General features: G+C 44.6%; 1 protein-coding gene across 1 annotated transcript in view; it reads right to left on the bottom strand.

The window, feature by feature from the left end:
- LOC115173390 (probable ATP-dependent RNA helicase ddx6) overlaps positions 1-13,840 on the bottom strand; it is a 68,976-nt gene that overhangs the window by 38,647 nt on the left and 16,489 nt on the right. The window contains exon 9 of the mRNA XM_029731424.1: positions 11,752-11,880. Within this exon, the coding sequence (XP_029587284.1) occupies positions 11,752-11,880 (129 nt within the window). The remainder of the gene's footprint in view (positions 1-11,751; positions 11,881-13,840) is intronic.

Genomic DNA, 13,840 nt, shown 5'->3' with positions numbered 1-13,840 from the left:
AGTAGCGGTGGTCAGCAGCTCTGTGGTTAGTAGCAGTGGTCAGCAGCTGTGTGGTTGTGATTAGTAGTGGTGGCCAGCAGATGTATGGTTAGCAGTGGTGGTCAGCAGCTGTGTGGTTATGGTTAGTAGCGGTGGCCAGCAGTTGTGTGGTTAGTAGCGGTGGCCAGCAGCTGTGTGGTTGTGGTTAGTAGTGGTGGTCAGCAGCTGTGTGGTTGTGGTTAAGAGTGGTGGTCAGCAGCTGTGTGGTTGGCAGTGGTGGTCAGCAGCTGTGTGGCTAGCAGTGGTGGTCAGCAGCAGCTGGTCAGCCAGCCGTGGGTGCGGTCGGCCAGCCGTGGTTGCAGTGGTCAGCAGTTGTGTGGTTAGTAGTGGTGGTCAGCAGTTGTGTGGTTGTGGTTAGTAGCGGTGGCCAGCAGTTGTGCGGTTAGTAGCGGTGGTTAGAAGCGGTGGTCAGCAGCTGTGTGGTTGTGGTGGTCAACAGCTGTGTGGTTGTGGTGGTCAGCAGCTGTGTGGTTGTGGTGGTCAGCAGCTGTGTGGTTGTGGTGGTCAGCAGCTGTGTGGTTGTGGTTAGTAGTGGGTGCGGTCAGCCGTGGTGCGGTTTTGCTCAGTATTTTTGTGGTTGCTAACAGTAGTTTGTGGTTTAGTAGTTTGTCAGTAGAGTTCAGTAATTGTGTAGCAGGTTATCTGGGCCCTACAGTATGGGCATGTCAGTACTTGTGTCTTGTGGTCAGTAGCTGTGTGGTTGTGGTTAGTAGTGGTGGTCAGCAGTTGTGTGGTTAGTAGTGGTCAGCAGTTGTGTGGTTGTGGTTAGTAGTGGTGGTCAGCAGTTGTGTGGTTGTGGTTAGTAGTGGTGGTCAGCATCTGTGTGGTTAGTAGTGGTGGTCAGCAGTTGTGTGGTTGCGGTTAGTTGTGGTGGTCAGCAGGTGTGTGCATGTGGTCAATTAGTTGTGTGATTGTAGTATAGTAGTTGTGGTCAGTACTCTGGTTGGTAACTTCCGGCGCCGACAGAGAGATGGCCGCCTCGCTTCGCGTTCCCAGGAAACTAGGCAGTATTTTGTTTTTTTACGTGTTATTTCTTACTTTGTTACCCCAGGTAATATTAGGTTTTATTACATACAGTCGGGAGGAACGGTTGGATATAAGAGCAACGTCAACTCACCAACATTACGACCAGGAATACGACTTTCCCGAAGCGGATCCTCTGTTTTTCCCACCACCCAGGACAATGGATCAGATCCCAGCCAGCCGATGACCCAAAACAACGACGCCATAGAAGGGGCAGACGGAGCGGTCTTCTGGTCAGGTTCTGTAGACGGGCACATTGGCGAGTAGTATGCTCGGGAGCGGTGCGCAATGTCCAGTCTCTTGAGAACGTAGCCTTCCAGAGAGACATCAACGACTAACGTTCTTCGTTTCACAGAAACATGGCTCACTCGAGACACGCTATCGGAGTCGGTATAGCCAGCTGGTTTCTTCACGCATCGCGCCGACAGAAACAAGCATCTTTCTGGTAAGAAGAAGGGCGGGGGTGTATGCCTTATGATTAACGAGACGTGGTGTGATCATAACAACATACAGGAACTCAAGTCCTTCTGTTCACCTGACATAGAATTCCTCACAATCAAATGCTGACCGCATTATCTACCTAGAGAATTCTCTTCGATTATAATCACAGCCGCATACATCCCCCCCAAGCAGACACAGATGGCCCTGAACGAACTTCATTTCACTCTATGTAAACTGGAAACCACATATCCTGAGGCTGCATTTATTGTAGCTGGGGATTTTAACAAGGCTAATCTGAAAACAAGGCTCCCTAAATTCTATCAGCATATTGATTGCGCTACCAGGGCTGGCAAAACCCTAGATCATTGCTACTCTAACTTCCCGAGACGCATATAAGGCCCTCCCCCGCCCTCCTTTCGGAAAAGCTGACCACGACTCCATTTTGTTGCTTCCGTCCTATAGACAGAAACTAAAACAGGAAGCTCCCGCACTCAGGTCTGTTCAACGCTGGTCCGACCAATCAGATTCCACGCTTCAAGATTGACCCTGGGTCTCGACCCCGCCCTGTGCAACTGGGTCCTAGACTTCCTGATGGGCCGCCCCCAGGTGGTGAGGGTAGGTAACAACATCTCCACCCCGCTGATCCTCAACACTGGGGGCAAGGGTGCATTCTCAGCCCCCTCATGTACTCCCTGTTCACCCATGACCGCGTGGCCATGCACGCCTCCAACTCAATCAAGTTTGCAGATGACACTACACTGGTAGGCTTGATTACCAACAACAACGAGACGGCCTACAGGGAGGAGGTAAGGGCCCTCGGAGTGTGGTGCCAGGAAAATAACCTCACACTCAACATCAACAAAACAAAAAGGGGATGATCGTGGACTTCAGGAAACAGCAGAGGGAGCAGCCCCCTATCCACATCGACGGGACAGTAGTGGAGAGGGTAGAAAGTTAAGTTCCTCGGCGTAGACATCACGGACAAACTGAAATGGTCCAACCACACAGACAGCGTGGTGAAGAAGGCGCAGCTTCTATCACTAGCATCACTAGCCACTTTAAACATCACTAGCCACTGTATCACTAGCCACTTTAAACAATGCCACTTCATATAATGTTTACATACCCTACATTACTCATCTCATATGTATATACTGTACTCTACACCATCCACTGCATCTTGCCTATGCCGTTCTATACCATCACTCGTTCATATATATTTTTTTATGTACATATTCTTATTCATTCCTTTACACTTGTGTGTATAAGGTAATTGTTGTGAAATTGTTAGGTTAGATTACTCGTTCGATATTACTGCATTGTCGGAACTAGAAGCACAAGCATTTTGCTACACTCACATTAACATTGCTAACCATGTGTACGTGATAAATAACATTTGATTTTTACTGGTAGTCAGTAGCTGTGGTGATGTGGTCAATTAGTTGTGTGATTGTAGTATAGTAGTTGTGGTCAGTACTCTGGATGTGGTTGGTACTGGTAGTCAGTAGTTGTGGTCAGTATTTTTGTGGTTGTGGACAGTAGTTTGTGGTTAGTAGGTGTGTGGTTATTAGTTGTGGTCAGTAGTTGTGGTTTAGTAGTTTTGGTCAGTAGTTATGTAGTTGTGTTGCAGGTTCTTTAGGCCCTACAGTATGGACGTGGTCAGTAGTTGTGTATTTGTAAGGCAGCAGCTACTCTTCCTGTGGTCCAGCTAAATTAAGGCAGTTATAGAATTTTAAAAACATTACAATACATTCACAACAGATTTCAGATATAATTCACAACAGATATTATTTGACCCTGTTGGTCATCTATGAACATTTGAATATCTTGGCCATGTTCTGTTATAATCTCCACCTGGCACAGCCAGAAGAGGACTGGCCACCCCTCAGTCTGGTTCCTCTAGGTTTCTTCCTAGGTTCTGGCCTTTCTAGGAAGTTTTTCCTAGCCACCATGCTTCTACACCTGCATTGCTTGCTGTTTGGGGTTTTAGGCTGGGTTTCTGTACAGCCCTTTGTGACATCAGCTGATGTGAGAAGGGCTTTATAAATACACTTGATTGACTGATTTCACAATATGTTATTGTGTGTGTATGCATGCTTCTCTTCACAGTCCCCGCTGTTCCATAAGGTGTTTTATCCATGTTTAAATCACATTTTACTGCTTGCGTGAGTTACTTGATGTGGAATAGAGTTCCATGTAGTCATGGCTCTATGTAGTACTGTGCGCCTCCCATAGTCTGTTCTGGACTTGGGGACTGTGAAGAGACCTCTGGCGGCATATTGTGTGTTCAGTAGTTGTGTGGTTATGGTCAGTAGTTGAGTTGGTAAGTAGTGTTGTGGTCAGTAGGGTTTGTAAGTAGGTCTGTGGTTCAGTAGATGTGTGGTTGTGCTCGGTAGTAGTGCTCAGTAGCAGTGGTCAGTATTTGTGGTTTATTCATTTGTGTGTGTTGCAGATTCTTTTGGCCTTACAGTATTGTTATGATGTGCCCCTTTTGGGTGAGGATCATAGCCCCCTCTCCCGCCACAGGTTTATGACGGTCGTAAATACCGAAACTCCTTTCCCCACTCTGCCAAAATGAAAGTTGAGAATCCCTTAGTTACCACAGAGAAATACTTTGCAGTATGGTAACCTCAAAAAGGTTGAATAATGTAACCAGTTGAAATTGTCCGTGGGTACTTAAACAATCATGTCAAATTCCTTACTAATTTGTAATGTAACTACCACAGCAGATCATCATAACTGTTTCTCTGAATGTGTATATTTCTCAGTTACCAGATTTACATCTAAATATTGTGGAACGTATATGATTAAATATGAAACTATTTGTGAGAAGATGAAACGTGATGTTAGCCTTCTCAATGAGAAAATGTTTTTTTCATATAAAGTTTAACTAGTCAGTGACCACACCCCGTGAGCACAGACATTTACATCGGCGTCATGGAACGCCCCCTTTTCTACTCCAGTATAAAAACCACTTCCAGCTAAATTTACATTAGACCAGAAAACATGGAAGCTGTCGCTACTTTGAAATGGTTGGCAACTCTACCAAAGGACAAGACCAGAGAACGTGGAGATCCCCACACTGAAATAGTTAAGACATCTACAAACTAAAGACCAATTATTCAGGCTGCAGCTGTTTAAATACTTTAGTCTGGTAAACGTATTTGATCTAAGAACAATGGTACTCGGAAAGATCCATTCTCAAGAACATTTCCGAATGGTACTCCGATGTATACATTACAACAAGCTACAACTACGAAAGACTTTAATCTCTGGTGTCCAAACCAGAGACTTTCTGTCGACAATCTATCCAGCAGACGGACCGGCGATCACAGAGGGACAACAAAGGGATACACTCATAAAATATGTACTGTACATTGGATTTCTAAAATCCAAATGAGCGGTTGTTAGGGTGCTAAAATTCCATATTTACGATGAACGTATTCAACTGTATGTATGTAGTGGGTTCATTCTGTTCTCCCGCTCTTTCTTATCAGTCCCCACCCCTTTACTTTGTCTATCAAAACGTCATATCAGTTTCGTCCACTAGGGACTTTTTCTTTGTATCATGTTAGTCAATGTATGGCCTATTGTGTGTGTGTTTATGTAATTCTGTGATTTGATTAGTTAGTAAATAATTATACAAATTGGTTTATCGCTGATTCATGATTTATGTTAGGGTTTGTGCAGATATCCAAGGGTTTGCGACGTTTAGGAATGAGAGTGATGAGGTAATAATACATTAATAGAAGACTAACTGATAAGATAAAATAGTTAGTCGGGAAATTGCAACTCTATAAACATTTTCCTGTGGTGCCCCGACTTCCTAGTTAATTACCATTCCGTGATTCGTTTAATCACGGAATAGTTACACAGAGAATTGATCTGATAATATAACAGGCTTCACATTTAATGAGAGCAAACGCTACTACAGCATGGACGTGGTCAGTAGTTGTGTGGTTCATTAGTTGTGGGTCAGTAGTTGCGCGCGTGGGCCAGCAGTTGTGTGGTTGTGGTCAGTAGCTGTGTGGTTGTGGTCAGTAGCTGTGTTCAGTAACTGTGGGGTTGTGTTCAGTAGTGGTCAGCAGTTGTGTGCATGGGGCGGTAGGTAGCCTAATGGTTAGAGTGTTGGGCCAGTAACCGAAAGGTTGCTAGATCGAATCCCCAAGCTGACAAAAACCTATCGTTCTGCCCCTGAACAAGGCAACTAACCCACTGTTCCTAGGCCATCATTGTAAATAAGAATTTGTTCTTAACTGACCTGCCTAGTTAAATAAAGGTTATATAAAAAATGTGTTCAACTATTTGTGTGATTGTGGTACAGTAGTTGTGTGGTTGTGGTCAGTAATGGTAGTTGTGTTATGGTCAGTAGTTCTGTGGGTCATTATTTGTGGTCAGTAGTTGTGGAGTTCAGTAATTGGGTCATTCGGTAGTTGTGGTCAGTAATTGTGGTCAGTAGTTGTGTGGTTGTGGTTAGTGGTTGTGTCGTAGTTGTGCGTTTCAGTAGTTGTGTGGTTGTGGTTAGTGGTTGTGTGGTTGTGGTCAGTAATTGTGGTCAGTAGTTGTGCGGTTGTGGTCAGTAGTTGGGTGGTTGTGGTCAGTAGTTGTGTCATAGTTGTGCGTTTCAGTAGTTGTGTGGTTGTGGTCAGTAGATGTGTGGTTGTGGTCAGTAGATGTATTCAGTAGTTTTGATAGTTATTTGGTTATTAGCTGTGGTCAGTAGTTTTGGTCAGTATTTTGGTTGTGGTTTAGTAGCTTTAGTTAGTAGTGATCAGTAGTTGTGTGATTGTGTTGCAGATTCTTTAGCCCTACAGCATGGATGTGGTCAGTAGTTGTGTGTTCAGTAGTTGTGGTTATGGTCAGGAGCTGTGTTGGTCAGGAGCTTTTTTTTTATTTCACCTTTATTTAACCAGGTAGGCCAGTTGAGAACAAGTTCTCATTTACAACTGGGACCTGGCCAAGATAAAGCAAAGCAGCGCGAGAAAAAAACACAGAATTACACATGGGATAAACAAAAGTACAGTCAATAACACAATACAAAAATCTATATACAGTGTGTGCAAATGGAGTAAGGAGGTAAGGCAATAAATTCGCCATAGTAGCAAAGTAATTACAATTTAGAAAATTAACACTGGAGTGATAGATGTGCAGATGATGGTGTGCAAGTAGAAATACTGGTGTGCAAAAGAGCAAAAAAGTAAATAAAAACAATATGGGATGAGGTAGGTAGTTGGATGGGCTATTTACAGATGGGCTGTGTACAGCTACAGCGATCGGTAAGCTGCTCAGCTGTGGCATCAGTATTTGTGGTTGTGGTCAGTAGTTGTGGTCACCAGTTGTGTGGTTAATAGTTGTGGTCAGTAGATGTGTGCTTTTGGTCACCAGTTGTGTGGTTAATAGTTGTGGTCAGTAGTTGTGTGCTTGTGGTCAGCAGTTGTGTGGTCAGCAGTTGTGGGGGTCAACAGTTGTGGGGGTCAACAGTTGTGGGGGTCAACAGTTGTGGGGGTCAACAGTTGTGGGGGTCAACAGTTGTGGGGGTCAACAGTTGTGCGGTCAGCAGTTGTGCGGTCAGCAGTTGTGCGGTCAGCAGTTGTGCGGTCAATTAGTTGTGGTCAGCAGTTGTGCGGTCAATTAGTTGTGGTCAGCAGTTGTGCGGTCAATTAGTTGTGGTCAGCAGTTGTGCGGTCAATAGTTGTGGTCAGCAGTTGTGCGGTCAATAGTTGTGGTCAGCAGTTGTGCGGTCAATAGTTGTGGTCAGCAGTTGTGGTGTGGTCAGCAGTTGTGTGGTTAATTAGTTGTGGTCAGCAGTTGTGTGGTCAATAGTTGTGTGGTCAGCAGTTGTGTGGTCAGCAGTTGTGTGGTCAATTAGTTGTGGTCAGCAGTTGTGTGGTCAATAGTTGTGGTCAGCAGTTGTGTGGTCAATAGTTGTGGTCAGCAGTTGTGTGGTTAATTAGTTGTGGTCAGCAGTTGTGTGGTTAATTAGTTGTGGTCAGCAGTTGTGTGGTTAATTAGTTGTGGTCAGCAGTTGTGTGGTCAATTAGTTGTGGTCAGCAGTTGTGTGGTCAATTAATTGTGGTCAGCAGTTGTGTGGTCAATTAGTTGTGGTCAGCAGTTGTGTGCTTGTGGTCAATAGTTGTGGTCAGCAGTTGTGTGCTTGTGGTCAACAGTTGTGGTCAGCAGTTGTGTGCTTGTGGTCAATAGTTGTGGTCAGCAGTTGTGTGTTTGTGGTCAATAGTTGTGGTCAGCAGTTGTGTGCTTGTGGTCAATAGTTGTGTGCTTGTGGTCAGCAGTTGTGTGGTTAATTAGTTGTGGTCAGCAGTTGTGTGGTCAATTAATTGTGGTCAGCAGTTGTGTGGTCAATTAGTTGTGGTCAGCAGTTGTGTGCTTGTGGTCAATAGTTGTGGTCAGCAGTTGTGTGCTTGTGGTCAACAGTTGTGGTCAGCAGTTGTGTGCTTGTGGTCAATAGTTGTGGTCAGCAGTTGTGTGTTTGTGGTCAATAGTTGTGGTCAGCAGTTGTGTGCTTGTGGTCAATAGTTGTGTGCTTGTGGTCAGCAGTTGTGTGGTTAATTAGTTGTGGTCAGCAGTTTGGGGGAGTGATGAGCTATACAGCAGAGTCTCACAACTCAATCGCTGGTTGAAAAATGTTTCCTGCCCCTCCCAAAAGATAGAATTTGTAGATAATTGGCCCTCTTTCTGGGACTCACCCACAAACAGGACCAAGCCTGGCCTGTTGAGGAGTGACGGACTCCATCCTAGCTGGAGGCGTGCTCTCATCTTATCTACGAACATAGACAGGGCTCTAACTCCCCTAGCTCCACAATGAAATGGGGTGCAGGCCAGGCAGCAGGCTGTTAGCCAGATTGAGTGTAGTCTGGCCCAGGAGTGTGAAGGTGAACGGAAAGGTTCTGGAGCAACGAACCGCCCTTGCCGTCTCTGCCTGGCCGGTTCCCCTCTCTCCACTGGGATTCTCTGCCTCTAACCCTATTACAGGGGCTGAGTCACTGGCTTACTGGTGTTCTTCCATGCCGTCGCTAGGAGGGGTGCGTCACTTGAGTGGGTTGAGTCACTGACGTGTCTTCCTGTCTGGGTTGGCGCCCCCCCTTGGGTTGTGCCGTGGCGGAGATCTTTGTGGGCTATACTCGGCCTTGTCTCAGGATGGTAAGTTGGTGGTTGAAGATATCCCTCTAGTGGTGTGGGGGCTGTGCTTTGGCAAAGTGGGTGGGGTTATATCCTGCCTGTTTGGCCCTGTCCGGGGGTATCATCGGATGGGGCCACAGTCTCTCCTGACCCCTCCTGTCTCAGCCTCCAGTATTTATGCTGCAGTAGATTGTGTCGGGGGGATAGGGTCAGTCTGTTATATCTGGAGTATTTCTCGTCTTTTCCGGTGTCCTGTGTGAATTTAAGTATGCTCTCTCTAATTCGCTCTTTCTTTCTCTCAGAGGACCTGAGCCCTAGGACCATGCCTCAGGACAACCTGGCATGATGACTCCTTGCTGTCTCCAGTCCACCTGGCCATGCTGCTGCTCCAGTTTCAACTGTTCTGCCTGCGGCTATGGAACCCTAACCTGTTCACCGGACGTGCTACCTGTCCCAGACCTGCTGTTTTCAACTCTCTAGAGACAGCAGGAGCGGTAGAGATACTCTCAATGAGCAGTTATGAAAAGCCAACTGACATTTACTCTTGAGGTGCTGACTTGTTGCACCCTCGACAACTACTGTGATTATTATTATTATTATTATTATTATTATTATTATTATTATTATTATTATTATACCATGCTGGTCATTTATGAACATTTGAACATCTAGGCCATGTGCTGTTATAATCTCCACCCGGCACAGCCAGAAGAGGACTGGCCACCCCTCATAGCCTGGTTCCTCTCTAGGTTTCTTCCTAGGTTTTGGCCTTTCTAGGGAGTTTTTCCTAGCCACCGTGCTTCTACACCTGCATTACTTGCTGTTTGTGGTTTTAGGCTGGGTTTCTGTACAGCACTTTGAGATATCAGCTGATGTAAGAAGGGCTATATAAATACATTTGATTTGATTTATGTGGTCAGCAGTTATGTGGTTAATTAGTTTTGGTCAGCAGTTATGTGGTTAATTAGTTGTGGTCAGCAGTTATGTGGTTAATTAGTTGTGGTCAGCAGTTATGTGGTTAGTAGTGGTGGTCAGCAGTTGTGTGGTTAGTAGTGGTGGTCAGCAGTTGTGTGGTTAGTAGTGGTGGTCAGCAGTTGTGTGGTTGTGGTCAATAGTTCTGTGGTCAGTAGTGTTGTAGTCTGTTGTGGTCAGTATTTTTGGTCAGTAGTGGTCAGCAGTTGTGTGCTTGTGGTCATTAGTTGTGTAGTTCAGTACTTGTGTGCTTGTAGTCATTAGTTTTATTCAGTAGTTGTGTGGTTGTGGTCAATTAGTTGAGTGATTTTGGTTCAGTAGTTGTGTGGTTGTCGGTCCATAGTAATTGTGGTCAGTAGCGTGGTTGTGGTCAGTAGTTGAGTGATTGTGTTAAGTAGCTGTGGTCAGTTGTGTGGTTGTGGTCAGTAGGTGTGTGGTTGTGGTCAGTAGGTGTGAGGTTGTGCTCAGTAGTGGTGTGGATCAGTAGATGTGGTCAGTAGTCGTGTAGTTCTGGTCAGCAGTGCTCGTTATCAATAGTTATATTTGTGGTCGTTATCAATAGTGGTTTAGTAATTTTAGTCAGTAGTTGTGTTGCAGGTTCTTTGGGCCCTACATTATGGACGTGGTCAGTAGTTGTGTCGTCAGTAGGTTTGAGTTTCACTATGTGCTCTCCAACCGTGTTCCAGGGGTCCTAGATCTATAGGCTGTTTGGAGTCATTTTGCCACTTTAGTTGCGATATAAACCTTATTAAAACATACAGGCCTATGGGCTAGGCTATATGATGTGTGCAACTATGATTTGAAAAAGTAAAAAAAATAAAGTGATAACTAAGTGGCTCAGGGAACAAAAAAAAATAAAAATCGATATTTTGGATCCATGGCCAGGAAACTCCCCAGACCTTAATCCCATTGAGAACTTGTGGTCAATCCTCAAGAGGTGGCTGGTCAAACAAAAACTCATTAATTCTGACAAACTCCAAGCATTGATTATGCAAGAATGGGCTGCCATCAGTCAGGATGTGGCCCAGAAGTTAATTGACAGCATGCCAGGGCGGATTGCAGAGGTCTTGAAAAAGATGGGTCAACACTGCAGATATTGACTCTGCATCAACTTCATGTAATTGTCAATAAAAGCCTTTGACACTTATGAAATGCTTGTAATTAAACTTCAGTATTCCATAGTAACATCTGACAAAAATATCTAAAGACACTGAAGCAGCAAACTGTGAAAATTTATATTTGTGTCCTTCTCAAAAGTTTTGGCCACAACTGTGAAATTAGTTTTGATTTAGAATGGACCATTATCAGGCACCTGGTGGAACAGGGGCAGGTGAACAATAGCACATCATCCATATGGACTTAAATATGGAATCAAGGATGCTTTTCCCACGGGTAACTTTCATGCCAGGCAGGTAGGCTACCCCTGTGATAAAGCAAAGCACTTAATATTAGGAAATTTGAGAAATAAATATAGCAGGCCAAGCCTATAGAAATGTTGCCCAACATGAGCACTCATTAAGTGTTTTCTTTGACTTTGGATTGCAATTGATTGTCTCAGTGATTATATGGAAAATAAAGCGCTGCATACAAGCCATTAGCGACTGGCAGTTATAGCAAGTTCGGTAGGCTACTAAGGACCATCAGTGGCATGAGAGCGCAGTTTTGGAGAAGCCTAGTTACCGTGACTAAACGGGTCACATGGGATTTGACTGTGGTCATGACTCGTGTCCGCTGGCGTGGCAGTAATATGGTCACCATTACAGCCCTAGTTGGTATGTAGATGCTACGACTTTTCACAGGTTAAACTTGAAGAATTATCATTCACGATTGACAGTGAGAAATGTGAAGGAGACCTTAAAATGTGTGGGTATAGTAGAGGTAAAGAAAATGCATGTGATCCGAACACGTGCAGAAGCTTCGGGACATTTAGTCCTGGGGGAAAAAAGGTGCGGGAAAAGTCCGGATCTGCAGCCACGGCCTTAGAAGTTTGTCGAACTCATTACTACCGATGGTAATAAAGGCTGCCTGTAAAGGTTTTGTGGTACACTAATCTGTGCCCACATACCAGACAACAGGTACATTCACATAAAAATAAATAAAAAAAAGAGTGTGTATGTGTTCAACGTCTTCAAGGCTTACCCGCGAGAAGAGCGTGTTGAGACAGTGGACTTTTTGTCTCTCAGTGACGTAGGCGTAGTACTGGGTGATGCCCTTCAGAGTCAGCTCCTCCATCAGGTTGATCTCATAGGGCTTCTGCAGGTGCTTGGCCTGGTGGAGAAGGAGCAGAAAGGGAGGAGAGAATGATGACAGAAATGGGGACAAGAAAAGAGAAAAAGGAGGAGAGAAGGTTATTGAAGTGCCTGAGTAAATCAATGCTAGGATAACTACACGTGTGCATGGGCGCACACACACACGGCTAGACCCTTGCAGCAACTTAAGATGAAACGGACAGCCTTTCTTGCATGCTACCAAGAGGAAGGTAAAACCCTTCAGAGGACAGTAAAACACCACATAGCCCAAGCTAAGGACAACTACAAAAAGAGAGTGTAAAATATGTTCCACACAGGGAATCTCAGGCAGGCCTGGCAAACCTTATCGGGCAAGTCAAGAAGAAAACCCAAGGGAAAAACAAAAGGACGAGGAGTAGTTTGTCAATGAACTCAAAACTTTTTACTGTCGTTTTGATAATCACGACTTCTCCGCTGTAACAGAAAGCCTGAGGGAACAACCAGGCATTGGATGGAGCAAACCGCCGAGGTGGTGGTGAGACGAGTCTTCAAGAGAGTCGTATCCAATAAAGCAACCCGGAGCAGACAAAATCAAAGGACAGCTACTGAAGGAATGCGTAGACGAGCTGGCAGACATCTTCTGGGCTCTCTTTAACACTACAACCGCGTGGTCTTCCAGCCTTTAAGTACCTGCTAGAGAACGTTGCCATGCGTCCCCTTCAGCATATATATCAGACACATATCAACTCGCAAGGTGCGTAAACATGAACACCGATGCCTGATAAATAGTGCGTAAACTATTGTCAAGGATAAATTGCATGAATAAATGAGGAAATATCAACAAAAAAAATGTAATGTATTTGTTTAGATTGTATAATTATGCAAAACATACCCTTGACAAAAACATAGGCCTATAGCTGATTTTTCATTTCCCTTGCAATGAAAACATTAGTGCAATCCATTTGACCAACTTTATTTGTAGTAATTAGTTATAGTAATTAATAAAAAGTCCAGTTATAGCTTCTTTCGACAAAGTTGAAACTAAAAAGAATAATAATATAACCAGCCAGATGCACGGTTGAAATGATTTGCCGTATTCCTAAACGAAACCCCCAGTGCATGAACAATTGTAAAGGATGAATTGCATAAATACATTTGTGGAAATATATTCATGACAAAACAATGATTTGTTGATTGTACTGGAAACTGTCGTGTCCTTATATGCATGCATTTAGCATGAAACGATGTCTTCTCTTTATGCTTCTGGCCCACAGTCAGCACACCGCTTCGTGGCTGTGTGAGCAAGTCCCACAAACAAAATCTGTTGCACTGCAGTTCTCACGGGCCTCATTTCGTGAGCACCTGCCGCAGGTGTGGCAGAATCTCTCTGAAGCGTTTGAGTGGCATGGTCTCTCGGAAAAAGTCCACCCCATACAGCGCATTCGGAAAGTATTCAGACCCCTTGATTTTTCCCCCCCCACTTTGTGCTACATTACAGCCTTATTTTAAAATGTATTAATTTGTGTTTTATTCTATCAATCTACACACAATACCACAATCAAACAAAAACAGGTTAAGAATTTTTTGCAAATGTATTAAAACTGAAATTACATTTAATTAAGTACTCATTTCGTTGAAGCAACTTTGGCAGTGAATACAGCCTTGAGTCTAATTGGGTAGGACACTACAAGCTTGGCACACTTGTATTTGGGGAGTTTCTCCCATTCTTCCCTGCAGATCTTCTCAAGCTCTTAGGTTGGATGGGGAGCGTCGCTGCACAGCCATTTTCAGGTCTCTCCAGAGATGTTCGATCGGGTTCAAGTCCGGGTCACTCAAGGACATTGAGACTTGTCACAAAGCCACTCCTGCGTTATTTTGGCTATGTACATAGGGTCATTGTCCTGTTGGAAGGTGAACCGTTGCCCCAGTCTGGAGCAGGTTTTCACCTCTGTGCTTTTCTCTGTTCATCTTTAACTCGATCCGGACTAGTTTCCCAGTCC

The sequence above is a fragment of the Salmo trutta genome, chromosome 34, assembly GCF_901001165.1.
Source record: "Salmo trutta chromosome 34, fSalTru1.1, whole genome shotgun sequence".
NCBI classification, from domain to species: Eukaryota; Metazoa; Chordata; class Actinopteri; order Salmoniformes; family Salmonidae; genus Salmo; species Salmo trutta.
Note: the sequence above shows the minus strand (reverse complement) of the source record. Positions and strands in the feature narration are given on the sequence as shown.